The following is a 14086-nucleotide window of genomic DNA, read 5'->3' as shown; positions in this document are numbered from 1 at the left end:
TTCAAACGGATGTGTAAATAACTCCTCTGACATACCAAGTGAAGCGGCTGTGGTGCTAGTGTTGGTGGTGGCGGCAGGCGGGTGAGTGGTATCTTGAGAGGTGCCCGAAGCTAAGCTGGAGGAGGATGGTGCGTCAAGGTTCCGAGCGGAAGCTGTAGAAGATTGGGTGTACTGTGTTAGCCAGTCAACTATGTCCTCAGAACTTTTCAAGTTCAGGGTATGTGGCCTCTGAAAACTGGGCATTATTCTAGGGCAAAAGGGAATCACAGCACCACGAACACGATGGCCCCTGCGGGTGGCCTGCCTCTGCCTGTCATTTTTTTTTTGGATTAGTGGTACTATGCGTGCAAGCTACTGTGAGACCAGATATGAGTGGCATTGTGCAGTGGCAGAGGTTGGCAGAGTACACGCTGTAGGCCTGACACACACGCTTGAAGACAACTAACTGCTATTCAATCTATAACAGTGATAAAAGTTTTTTGTTTTTAAATGCACGCTTTTGTGACACCAGATATGAGTGGCAATGTGCACTGGCAGAGGTTGGCAGAGTACACGCTGTAGGCCTGACACACACGCTTGAAGACAACTAACTGCTATTCAATCTATAACAGTGAAAAAAGTTTTTTGTTTTTAAATGCACGCTATTGTGCCACCAGATATGAGTGTCAATGTGCACTGGCAGAGGTTGGCAGAGTACACGCTGTTGGCCTGACACACAGACGCTTGCAGACAACTAACTGTTAATTAATCTATTACAGTGAAAAAAAAGTTTTTGTGTTTTTATATTCTTTATTTTTGTTTCACAATGCTCATTTAACACTTATAAAATGTGAACTGAACATGTATAAGATGCAAACATATGTGGTATAAACATCGAGAAAATATCATGCATTGTGAAAATTTTTTTTTTGAAAAGATGAGGTACAAACAGAAGAAAAACTCGAGTGGTCTCAGTGGCAACCTTGTTGTCGGCTGTCTAGTGGTTTTATGTATGTGTGCCACTAAGAGGGGGTCATCCCCAATGCTGTGGTATCCTAGTGATGCATGTCAGGTCCGTCGTGGGGGTGAGTGAGGGGGGATTGTAAAATTGAGCCCATTGCTCCCTTGCAGGCCCATTCTCTCAGGTTAGGCCCTACGTGTTCCGTATGTATATAGTGTCCGGTGAGGTAGGAAACGTGCCTAGTCGCAGCTTGGGAGTCGTGTGTATAGTGCGAGTGCTAGTGTGTAGGTCGGGTTTGTGTGTGGTGTGTCTTGCTTCCAGGTATGTCAGTAAATTATGGTGGTGGGCAGTCCTTCCCCAGGAGGGGGTAAATGGTGCAGTGTTTATCACCCTCAGGGTGTGTCCTTCAAGGTGGTACGGCGGGCCCCTGCGCTTTCCGTGCGAACTCCATGTCTGGGTGCGAACTCTGGGACGTCGGCTGGATTCAATTGCGACAGGCTCCGTCCTCCCTGGCGTGGCTGTGTCAGGATGCTCAGGGTGGTAAGTAGTGAGTCGAGCTCCTGGGCGCTGGTTACTCTGTGTGTGGTCCCACCGTGGGAGAAGATGACCGCTCTTGGGGTTCCCCACTTATATGGTATATTCTTATTCCTTAGGTGCTGTAGGCTCGGCTGCAACTCCTTTCTCCATGCAAGGGTGGTCCTGGTTAGATCCGGGAAAATGGATAGTGTCAATCCTTCAAAGATTAGAGGTGTTTTTCCTCGGAGCGCCATAAGGGTCAGTGCCTTGTGTTGGAGCGATTGGAATCTAACTATAAGATCCATGGATGCGGTAACAGGGGCTCTAGGAGGTTTTGGGAGCCGGAACATACCGTCAAGCTGTATGGCCTTCGCTTGTTTGGGCGGCAGGATGGTATTTAAAAGGCGTCTGAGAAAATGTTGTGCCTCTACGGTCCCCACTGAGTCAGGGATGCCCCTGATTTTCAAGTTGTGCCCTCTGCGGCGGTCCTCCATGGCGTCCAGTCTATCTGTGGAGGCTTTTAGATTGCGCTGGAGGTCGGCAACTTGTTGTTCCACCGCTGTTAGCCTTGCATCTTGGGCTCCGGTGATATCTTCCAGCTTGGTGGCTTTAGAGCTTACCGCGTCTATGGCCGTTTTGTAGTGGGCCATGTCGGCCGCGATATGTTTCCTTAGCTCGCTCAGCATATGTTGGAGCAGGTCCGCCGTTACCGGTTCTCCCGGGTTCGAGGTGGCCTTGGCAGGCTCCGATGGTTTGTTGGCCATGGCTCCTATGTCCAGGTCGGCAGTAAAATCATCCGAGGAGTAGGAGTATAGGTCGTCCGCCGACGCCATTTTGTCCCATGCGGCCTTGGCCGTGCCGCGGAACAGATCTGCGATATCTCGGCTCGTGGGGACTTTATCTGTCCTGTTTTTTTTTGTTTTTTTGCCCATAGCGCTTCAGTGTACCACTGGTAAGAGGGTCTTTCAAGATTGAGAGTCTTCTCCACCTTTTAGAGTGCAAATTCTCTGGATGAGATACGGAGCTCAGGATTATGCGACCGACCAGTTCCCTAGCTGGCTCCGCCCCAGTTTTGGGGTTTTTAAATGCACGCTATTGTGCCACCAGATATGAGTGGCACTGTGCACTGGCAGAGTACACGCTGTTGGCCCGACACACAGACGCTTGCAGACAACTAACTGCTATTCAATCTATAACAGTAAAAAAAGTTTTTTGTTTTTAAATGCACGCTAAGGATTACATAGTGGTCCTTTAAGAACAAAGTAGCTAAACTGGAACTATAGATTAACTAGAAAATGTTTTTTATGTTAGGCTATTTTGGCATTCAATTCTAAATGTATTTTTAATTTTCACTTTAGTGATACAGTGCTCGCTATGTATATGCACATTGGGGTGGAGGGCTTAGGCCTCATACAGCTGTACTAGTTGCAACCTTCTGATTCCGACCCTGGTGCTTAGACTGGGATTTTAAGGAAGAAAATACATCTCACCTTATTGAAAATGATCAACTGATGCCCTAAAATTCCTCATGTTCTGCTATTAAAAAAATAAAAACTCTTAAACTTGTCCCTGTCTCTAATTGTATAAAGGTGCCCTCCATCATTCCGAACTTCCACTTCTGTGTGCATAAATTTTTTTAAAATTACTTTTCCTCATCATTTTCCAGCATTCTCTCTGTGCTGTTGTTGACCTCTCCACCTCCCCCACAGTGGAGGCATGGTCTTCTCTGTAATGGTGTAATTCAATATTCCTCATAGAAGAGCATTGGGGATCTAATGCGAATCAATGCTTTCATGTCAGGTTACCAAGTTTTACTTTGTCAGAGCAGCAGAAGGGCCTCTAGTGGCTGTCATACTGAAGTGGACTTAACCCTGCAATATAAGCATTGCAGTTTCTAAAAAAAAAAAAACTAGGATAGAACCCCTGCACCCAGGCTCTTTCCTTGAGATAAAGTGGTCTGGAAGAATATAGTGTCCTTTAAATGCAACTTTGCTAGCTTGATGACTGGCTACAAATTAGGAGTAGAAGCTCAGAAACATATTTGTATATTATTCTAAAAAATAGAGAAAAGATAGGACTGGTGGGTGGCAGAATAGCGACAAACTACCTCCCAGAGAGACCTAGTATCCCTGTATATAAAAGGCTGTTCTGCAATTACCCTATAGGGGAAAAAAAGTGCATGCAGATAGCCAAAACAAAAAAAAAACTCTTTAATAGTCCCTCTTAGGGGAGAAGGAAAAACAAAAAATAAACGTACAAATATATATAAAAATAGGACCTAATGGGGTAGAATCTTGACTAATCCAGAACATAAACTTGAATCAAGTAACTATAGTTATATATGTGGCTAAGAATGTGCCAGTAAATGCAAAAAAGTTACTTGTACTAGAAAAGAACAGATACAATATATGTAGCCAAGTTTCAAGTTTTAAATTGAAAAGCAGATGGTTCCTATACACGCCATAAATTGTATCCAGTGCATGAAACACAAGTTTAGGCAGAACCAGAAAAACGTGCTTTAAATACAAAGTACGGAATGCTATACCTGCATTGGCCAGAATATGCCAGTAGCAATAACAAATTACTTGTACATGAAGAACAAGAGATACAATATACGTAACAAAAACTTCAGATCTTAGGTAGTAAGAAAAATGATTCCCATAGACGCCATCAATTATATCTAGTGCATAAAGCACACATCAGATTTGTGGCAAAGTAGGAAACAGTTCTTAGTTGCCAAATAATAGAGACAGATATGTAACAAGATGCCTAAACAGCTAAATGAGATTTGGGGATAGGAGTCCCTAGCATCTTGTTCATAGTGAAAACTAGTATTGGTTATGCCCAGGATAATGAAGTATTGATTAGTCAACCCCCAGAGGTGGTCTCAAACAAATTTAAAAATCATCCGCTCTGAGTGAGTAGCTCGACGCGCGTTTCGGCGAAACAAGTCGCCTTTATCAAGAGCCGTTGCAGAGTGAAAGGCGCCTCTTTTTAAATGCCTGTGAGGTACTGCCCCCAAATGTGACATCATCATTACTAACCAATCTAATGGCTTTATGTGAATAGGGGGCGGGGAAATCGTCCGGTATCCAGGGGGGTTGTTAACCCTCGCAACACCCGCAAAGTGACAGGGGGTCCTAAAGCCTCGTAGAATGGACACATAATATGCGCAGTAGAGATGTGTCTACTGGATGAAGTAGATGAACTGTAGCCAAAGGCTCATTGTGAACCATAAGGAGCTATATATATAGCGATACTACCCACTTGTGATAGTAATCGCATCTGGAGACCATAGATTTACCGGTATCACATGTTAAGAGTCTTTAAAGTAAAACAGGAGGCTTATATTTATAAGTGGTTAACACCTAGGAACAAAAGCAAACAGAAAGAGTATAGTCGTACATAGTACTTTACTAAGGTTTAAATAGAGAGTTTCTGTCTATGTATAATCAGAGGTGATTTAACCCAAACGTTGCCTGTGAAGCACTTTATGTGAATAAACAGGATGATGCTGCCCAAAAAATGGCATTCAGACGTACCTCAGATTTAGGCATTCAAACAAAGAGACGAGTAGGATGATCAGTGAAAGAAAATAGATAAAAAATGTACATAAAGATTTTGGAGTAACAGTAGAGAACGGGATAAACTCCAAATGTATATGGAGAAAAGTTCACAAAGAGTTTAATTAGATGAATATTTGTGTGTTGACGGAAAGCACTAAAGAGTAAAGGAGTACTCCATATGTGGTACAAACCATAGACTAAACAAATAGTGAGACAGAAGAAATCCAGGATATTTACAAAATATTTACAAAATATTTACAAGAGTATTGAAGTGTTTTAACTCAGTAAAATCTTAAATATCTTAAATAAAGGGGGCAAAGGAAAAGCCTTCATTGAGACCTTTTGGGTAAAGCGTCTTGAGTTGGAAAATCCAAAAACTTTCCCGTTGTCTCAAAAAGCGATCGTAATTGCCCCTACGTTTGTCCTTACGGACCAGGTCTAGTCCACAGAAGCGAAGCCCTTGTGGATTTCCTGCATGGACTTCTTTTAAATGGCGACCTATGGGAGTGTCAACGAGCAGTTTAGGAGATCTAACATGCTCCTTGATACGCTCCTTAAAAGGTCTAAAAGGTTTACCCACATACTGTAAGTGACAACTGCATGTAAGAAGGTAAACCAGACCGGTGGTATTGCAGTTGAAAAAGGATTTAATCTTATAAGCTCTTTTCCCAGCGCTGTCCAGAATGCTCTTGGAGTCTCGTTTGATATATTTGCATGCCACACAGTGGCCACATTGATATGATCCCACCGTAGTGGTATGTAGCCAGGTGCGTGTGGGCGAGCAGTGAAAATGACTTGGAACAAGGAGGTTCCTAAGGTTTTTACCTCTACGTGCGGTCATATCGACTCTTGGCCCCAAGACCCTTTTGAGGTGAACATCATCTAAAAGGCAAGGCCAGAATTTTTGAAACTCGGTCCTAACAGCCTCCCAGCCTGAGTCAAATGTTGCTATCGTCCGTGGGGGTTGAAGTTTGGTGGAAAATTCCACTCTTTTGGGGGATAGAAGGGAATCTCTATCTGCCTCCAAAGCCCTTCTATATGCTTTTTTGAGGCATTTGTTCGGGTAAACCTTTATTTTGAACTGCTGTCGCAGTAAATTGGCTTGAACCTTAAAGTCTTCAATATTACTGCAGTTTCTACGGGCTCTAAGATATTGCCCAGTGGGAATCCCGCGTTTGAGAGATTGGGGATAAAAACTCTCCCAGCGAAGAAGGCTGTTAGAAGATGTAGGCTTTTTGTATAGTGTGGTACTAATGGAGTCACCACTAACCGTGATTGTGAGGTCCAGAAAATTCAGTGTGTTACCCCCAAACTCCGATGTAAAGTACAAATTCAAGTCATTAATGTTAAGTAAAGATACAAAACTCTCAAACATTTCCCTGCTACCTGTCCAGAGAATCAAAATATCATCAATGTAGCGAGCCCAATGATGAATAAAGGGTCTATATGATGAAAAAACGTCACTATCAGCCACAACTACTTCCTCCCACCAACCTAGGTGAAGATTGGCATACGATGGGGCACAAGCCGTCCCCATCGCAGTGCCCTGTACCTGGTGGTAGAATTTCTCATTAAAGAGGAAGTAGTTGTGGCGGAGAATAAATTCGAGCAGTTCCAAAACAAAATGAGAATGGTCATTAAAGTCAGGACCCCTTTTGTCCAGGTAGTGTTTTACGTGTTGAATGCCCCCCTTGTGTGGTATAGACGAGTATAGGGCTTCAACATCGAGGCTACAGAGTGACACTGATTCGGGAACTGTCAAATTTGATAGGCGGACCAATGTCTGCTTGGTGTCTTGAATAAAAGAGGATTTAAAAGAGCATTTGTGGAACTACTACCCTCTTTTATTCAAGACACCAAGCAGACATTGGTCCGCCTATCAAATTTGACAGTTCCCGAATCAGTGTCACTTTGGAGGCAGATAGAGATTCCCTTCTATCCCCCAAAAGAGTGGAATTTTCCACCAAACTTCAACCCCCACGGATGATAGCAACATTTGACTCAGGCTGGGAGGCTGTTAGGACCGAGTTTCAAAATTCCAGCCTTGCCTTTTAGATGATGTTCACCTCAAAAGGGTCTTGGGGCCAAGAGTCGATATGACCGCACGTAGAGGTAAAAACCTTAGGAACCTCCTTGTTCCAAGTCGTTTTCACTGCTCGCCCACACGCACCTGGCTACATACCACTACGGTGGGATCATATCAATGTGGCCACTGTGTGGCATGCAAATATATCAAACGAGACTCCAAGAGCATTCTGGACAGCGCTGGGAAAAGAGCTTATAAGATTAAATCCTTTTTCAACTGCAATACCGCCGGTCTGGTTTACCTTCTTACATGCAGTTGTCACTTACAGTATGTGGGTAAAACTTTTAGACCTTTTAAGGAGCGTATCAAGGAGCATGTTAGATCTCCTAAACTGCTCGTTGACACTCCCATAGGTCGCCATTTAAAAGAAGTCCATGCAGGAAATCCACAAGGGCTTCGCTTCTGTGGACTAGAACTGGTCCGTAAGGACAAACGTAGGGGCAATTACGATCGCTTTTTGAGACAACGGGAAAGTTTTTGGATTTTCCAACTCAAGACGCTTTACCCAAAAGGTCTCAATGAAGGCTTTTCCTTTGCCCCCTTTATTTAAGATATTTAAGATTTTACTGAGTTAAAACACTTCAATACTCTTGTAAATATTTTGTAAATATTTTGTAAATATCCTGGATTTCTTCTGTCTCACTATTTGTTTAGTCTATGGTTTGTACCACATATGGAGTACTCCTTTACTCTTTAGTGCTTTCCGTCAACACACAAATATTCATCTAATTAAACTCTTTGTGAACTTTTCTCCATATACATTTGGAGTTTATCCCGTTCTCTACTGTCACTCCAAAATCTATATGTACATTTTTTATCTATTTTCTTTCACTGATCATCCTACTCGTCTCTTTGTTTGAATGCCTAAATCTGAGGTACGTCTGAATGCCATTTTTGGGCAGCATCATCCTCTTTATTCACATAAAGTGCTTCACAGGCAACGTTTGGGTTAAATCACCTCTGATTATACATAGACAGAAACTCTCTATTTAAACCTTAGTAAAGTACTATGTACGACTATACTCTTTCTGTTTGCTTTTGTTCCTAGGTGTTAACCACTTATAAATATAAGCCTCCTGTTTTACTTTAGAGACTCTTAACATGTGATACCGGTAAATCTATGGTCTCCAGATGCGATTACTATCACAAGTGGGTAGTATCGCTATATATATGGCTCCTTATGGTTCACAATGAGCCTTTGGCTACAGTTCATCTACTTCATCCAGTAGACACATCTCTACTGCACATATTATGTGTCCATTCTACAAGGCTTTAGGACCCCCTGTCACTTTGCGGGTGTTGCGAGGGTTAACAACCCCCCTGGATACCGGACGATTTCCCCGCCCCCTATTCACATAAAGCCATTAGATTGGTTAGTAATGATGATGTCACATTTGGGGGCAGTACCTCACAGGCATTTAAAAAGAGGCGCCTTTCACTCCGCAACGGCTCTTGATAAAGGCGACTTGTTTCGCCGAAACGCGCGTCGAGCTACTCACTCAGAGCGGATGATTTTTACATTTGTTTGAGACCACCTCTGGGGGTTGACTAATCAATACTTCATTATCCTGGGCATAACCAATACTAGTTTTCACTATGAACAAGATGCTAGGGACTCCTATCCCCAAATCTCATTTAGCTGTTTAGGCATCTTGTTACATATGTGTCTCTATTATTTGGCAACTAAGAACTGTTTCCTACTTTGCCACAAATCTGATGTGTGCTTTATGCACTAGATATAATTGATGGCGTCTATGGGAATCATTTTTCTTACTACCTAAGATCTGAAGTTTTTGTTACGTATATTGTATCTCTTGTTCTTCATGTACAAGTAATTTGTTATTGCTACTGGCATATTCTGGCCAATGCAGGTATAGCATTCTGTACTTTGTATTTAAAGCACGTTTTTCTGGTTCTGCCTAAACTTGTGTTTCATGCACTGGATACAATTTATGGCGTGTATAGGAACCATCTGCTTTTCAATTTAAAACTTGAAACTTGGCTACATATATTGTATCTGTTCTTTTCTAGTACAAGTAACTTTGTTGCATTTACTGGCACATTCTTAGCCACATTTATAACTATAGTTACTTGATTCAAGTTTATGTTCTGGATTAGTCAAGATTCTACCCCATTAGGTCCTATTTTTATATATATTTGTACGTTTATTTTTTGTTTTTCCTTCTCCCCTAAGAGGGACTATTAAAGAGGTTTTTTTTTTGTTTTGGCTATCTGCATGCACTTTTTTCCCCTATAGGGTAATTGCAGAACAGCCTTTTATATACAGGGATACTAGGTCTCTCTGGGAGGTAGTTTGTCGCTATTCTGCCACCCACCAGTCCTATCTTTTCTCTATATTCCTAGGGGATATGCCACACTGTATCCTATAACCATCACAACCCTGGTGGATGGACTTGTTCCATTTCCTTCCAGCGTTGTTCTCTCTTTATTCTAAAAAATATCAATGTAGCCAGAAGAGTCATCATGGGTGTTTTGGAGTTTTGTGGATCTTTTTAGTTTAGAAATATCAAACTTAATATGACACATAATTACATGATTAAAATTTAAAAATCATAGACTACATATAGTATATTCTTAAAGTGAACCTGTCATTGTTTCTCCAACATTTGCTTTGCCACATGGGCATTCAAGTGAGAACTGTCTGGATATCAAAGTGAATTTCAAATTTAAATCTAAAGTAACTAAAGTGGAAAATATACAATAATACTTTCAGTCATGTGGTAGCTGTAAAATGATAAATGTTAGCATTTATCTAATCACTTGTCATATGGGAAGAAGCCGTTTATGAAACCCACAAATGAGGTGATTTGCCTATGTTAAATAGTGCTGGGGTGGGTATTGTATTTATAAGTGAGCTGTTTGTCTCTCAGAGCACAGTTCAGACCAGCATCATGTCCTGGGTTCCTCTACTCCTCGCTGTCACCTGTCTCTACACATGTAAGGATCATCATTACTTAGACCACGTCTGTGCAATCTGCATGTCTCTGTCACTTTAACCTTGTGTCTGCTCCTGTTTCAGGTTGTGTTGGACAGTATGTAGTGACTCAGCCACGTTCACTTTCAACAAGACCAGGAGACACAGCATTACTTACCTGTACTGGGAACAATATTGGCGACAAGTACACACACTGGTATCAACAAACACAGGGTAACAAACCAAAACTTATTATTTATAACGATAGCATCAGAGCTGACAACGTCCCAGATCGATTCTCGGGAACTAACTCTGGTAACACAGCAACATTAACCATCAGTGGAGTCAAAGCAGAAGACGAGGCTGATTATTACTGCAAGGTGTGGGATAACGGTGCTGCACAGTGACACAGACAGAAGAGGAACTGAGACAATAACTGGCTTCTTGTATTATTATTATTATTTTATTATTTATAAAGCGTCATCACATTCCGTAGCACTGTACATTGTAGTGAACTATTAATAGATGCAGGGAATAGTATTAACCCCTTAAGGACCAAACTTCTGGAATAAAAGGGAATCATGACATGTCATGTGTCCTTAAGGGGTTAAACACCTGTATCTATAGCTATAGCAGATAGTATGGTGAAATACAGAAGGGAAAAAACAACTGCTTTAGCATTTGACGGTCTAAAGAAAAGATAGAAGCATTTCACATAATAAAAAAAAAAAAATACACAACGCATGATTACTAATGCACAGCATGAGCCTCGGAAGATTTCCTTTTACTTTATATTGCAACACTGCAGTTAAAGGGTGCGTGAAGGTTTTGAATAGTGATGTACCGAACTGTCCGCCGGCGAACAGTTCCCGGCGAAATTAGCGTGTTCGCGTTCGCCGCGGCGGGCGGACACATGCGCAGTTCGATCCGCCCCCTATTCGTCATCATTGGGCAAACTTTGACCCTGTGCCTCTCGGTCAGCAGACACATTACAGCCAATCAGCAGCACTCCCTCCCTTCCACACCCTCCAACCTCCCTCCCAGCATCCATTTTCGATTCATTCGGAAGATGCATGCTTAGTGAGAGGAGGGAAAGTTTAGCTGCTGCTGATTACATAGGGAAATTGATAGCTAGGCTAGGGTATTCAGTGTCCACTACAATCCTGAAGGACTCATCTGATCTCTGCTGTAAGGACAGCACCCCAAAAAGCCCTTTTTAGGGCTATAACATCAGGCTGCTTTTTTTTTTTTTTTTCCTGTGTAATGTAATTGCAGGTGCCTGCCTGCCAGCTTCTGTGTGAGGTTCACATTGGATACTGTGCCTATTTGCCCAGTGCCACCACTCATATCTGTTTTAACAATAGGTTAAGCTTTACATTTAAAATAAATATTTTTTTTTTCACTGTAATAGAAGAGCAGTTGCCTGCCTGCCAGCTTCTGTGTGAGGTTCACATTGGATACTGTGCCTATTTGCCCAGTGCCACCACTCATATCTGTTTTAACAATAGGTTAAGCTTTACATTTAAAATAAATATATTTTTTTCACTGTAATAGAAGAGCAGTTGCCTGCCTGCCAGCTTCTGTGTGAGGTTCACATTGGATACTGTGCCTATTTGCCCAGTGCCACCACTCATATCTGTTTTAACAATAGGTTAAGCTTTACATTTAAAATAAATATTTTTTTTTCACTGTAATAGAAGAGCAGTTGCCTGCCTGCCAGCTTCTGTGTGAGGTTCACATTGGATACTGTGCCTATTTGCCCAGTGCCACCACTCATATCTGTTTTAACAATAGGTTAAGCTTTACATTTAAAATAAATATTTTTTTCCACTGTAATAGAAGAGCAGTTGCCTGCCTGCCAGCTTCTGTGTGAGGTTCACATTGGATACTGTGCCTATTTGCCCAGTGCCACCACTCATATCTGTTTTAACAATTGGTTAAGCTTTCGATTTAAAAGAAATAATTTTTTTTCACTGTAATAGAAGAGCAGTTAGTTGTCTGCAAGCGTCTGTGTTTCAGGCCTACTTCAGCGTGTGCTCTGCAGACCTGTGCCAGCGTGCTTTGACAGTTGCCAATCATATCTGGTGTCTCTTTAGTGTGCTTTTACAACCAAAATTTTGTTTCCACTGTAATAGAAGAGCAGTTGCCTGCCTGCCAGCTTCTGTGTGAGGTTCACATTGGATACTGTGCCTATTTGCCCAGTGCCACCACTCATATCTGTTTTAACAATTGGTTAAGCTTTCGATTTAAAAGAAATAATTTTTTTTCACTGTAATAGAAGAGCAGTTAGTTGTCTGCAAGCGTCTGTGTTTCAGGCCTACTTCAGCGTGTGCTCTGCAGACCTGTGCCAGCGTGCTTTGACAGTTGCCAATCATATCTGGTGTCTCTTTAGCGTGCTTTTACAACCAAAATTTTGTTTCCACTGTAATAGAAGAGCAGTTGCCTGCCTGCCAGCTTCTGTGTGAGGTTCACATTGGATATTGTGCCTATTTGCCCAGTGCCACCACTCATATCTGTTTTAACAATTGGTTAAGCTTTAGATTTAAAAGAAATAATATTTTTTCACTGTAATAGAAGAGCAGTTAGTTGTCTGCAAGCGTCTGTGTTTCAGGCCTACTTCAGCGTGTGCTCTGCAGACCTGTGCCAGCGTGCTTTGACAGTTGCTAATCATATCTGGTGTCTCTATAGCGTGCTTTTACAACCAAAATTTTGTTTCCACTGTAATAGAAGAGCAGTTGCCTGCCTGCCAGCTTCTGTGTGAGGTTCACATTGGATACTGTGCCTATTTGCCCAGTGCCACCACTCATATCTGTTTTAACAATTGGTTAAGCTTTAGATTTAAAAGAAATAATTTTTTTTCACTGTAATAGAAGATCAGTTAGTTGTCTGCAAGCATCTTGGTGTCAGGCCTACTTCAGCGTGTGCTCTGCAGACCTGTGCCAGCGTGCTTTGACAGTTGCCACTCATATCTTGTGTCTCTATAGCGTGCTTTTACAACCAAAATTTGTTTTTCACTGTTATAGATTGAATAGCAGTTACTTGTCTTCAAGTGGGTGTCTCAGGCCTACTGTTCCAGTGCACATTGCCAATCATATCTGGTGTCTCTATAGCGTGCTTTTAAAAACAAAATTTGTTTTTCACTGTTATAGATTGAATAGCAGTTACTTGTCTTCAAGCGGGTGTCTCAGGCCTACAGTGTGTGCTCTGCAGAACTGTTCCAGTGCACATTGTCAATCATATCTGGTCTCACAGTAGCTTGCACGCATAGTACCACAAATCCCCAAAAAAATGACAGGCAGAGGCAGGCCACCCCGCAGGGGCCGTCGTGGTCGTGGTGCTGTGATTCCCTTTTGCCCTAGAATAATGCCCAGTTTTCAGAAGCCATGTACCCTGAACTTGAAAAGTTCTGAGGACTTAGTTGACTGGCTAACACAGGACACCCAATCTTGTACAGCCTCCGCTCGGAACCTTGACGCACCATCCTCCTCCAGCTTAGCTTCAGGCACCTCTCAAGATAGCACTCACCCGCCTGCCGCCACCACCAAAACTAGCACCACAGCCGCTTTACTTGGTATGTCAGAGGAGTTATTCACACACCCGTTTGAAGAAATGAGTGATGCGCAACCATTATTGCTAGAGGATGTAGATAACAGGGATATGTCTCAGGCAGGCAGCATTAAACACATGGAGGTACGGTGTGATGATGATGATGTTGTACCCACTGCTGCTTCCTTTTCTGAGTTGTCAGATACAAGCGAAGCGGTTGATGATGACGATGCGTCCATGGATGTCACGTGGGTGCCCGCTAGAAGAGAAGAAGAACAGGGCGAAAGTTCAGATGGGGAGACAGAGAGGAGGAGGAGGAGACCAGTTGGAAGCAGGGGGGGGTCATCGCAAGGAGCTAGTGGCACAGTCAGACAGCATGCAGCGGCACCCGGGGTCAGCCCGACAGCACGCCAATCAACGCATGCTGTGTCCACCACCAGAATGCCGTCATTGCAGAGCTCAGCAGTGTGGCATTTTTTTTGTGTGTCTGCCTCTGA

General features: G+C 42.6%; 1 protein-coding gene across 2 annotated transcripts in view; it reads left to right on the top strand.

Moving 5' to 3' along the window:
* Window positions 1-14086, top strand: part of IGLL1 (immunoglobulin lambda like polypeptide 1) — a 214059-nt gene that overhangs the window by 155191 nt on the left and 44782 nt on the right. Inside the window, exons 1-2 of one of the 2 annotated variants that reach the window (XM_063454487.1) lie at window positions 10014-10066; window positions 10149-10436. The exons of the other annotated variant lie outside the window; for it this stretch is intronic. Of the exons in view, the coding sequence (XP_063310557.1) occupies window positions 10021-10066; window positions 10149-10436 (334 nt within the window). The 5' untranslated portion in view covers window positions 10014-10020. Of the gene's footprint in view, window positions 1-10013; window positions 10067-10148; window positions 10437-14086 lie in introns of those variants that run through there. 2 annotated transcript variants of the gene reach the window in all.

Source organism: Pelobates fuscus, chromosome 5 (assembly GCF_036172605.1).
Source record: "Pelobates fuscus isolate aPelFus1 chromosome 5, aPelFus1.pri, whole genome shotgun sequence".
Taxonomy (NCBI): Eukaryota; Metazoa; Chordata; class Amphibia; order Anura; family Pelobatidae; genus Pelobates; species Pelobates fuscus.
The sequence above is the reverse complement of the archived record's forward strand: the minus strand, read 5'-3'. Positions and strand labels throughout refer to the sequence as shown.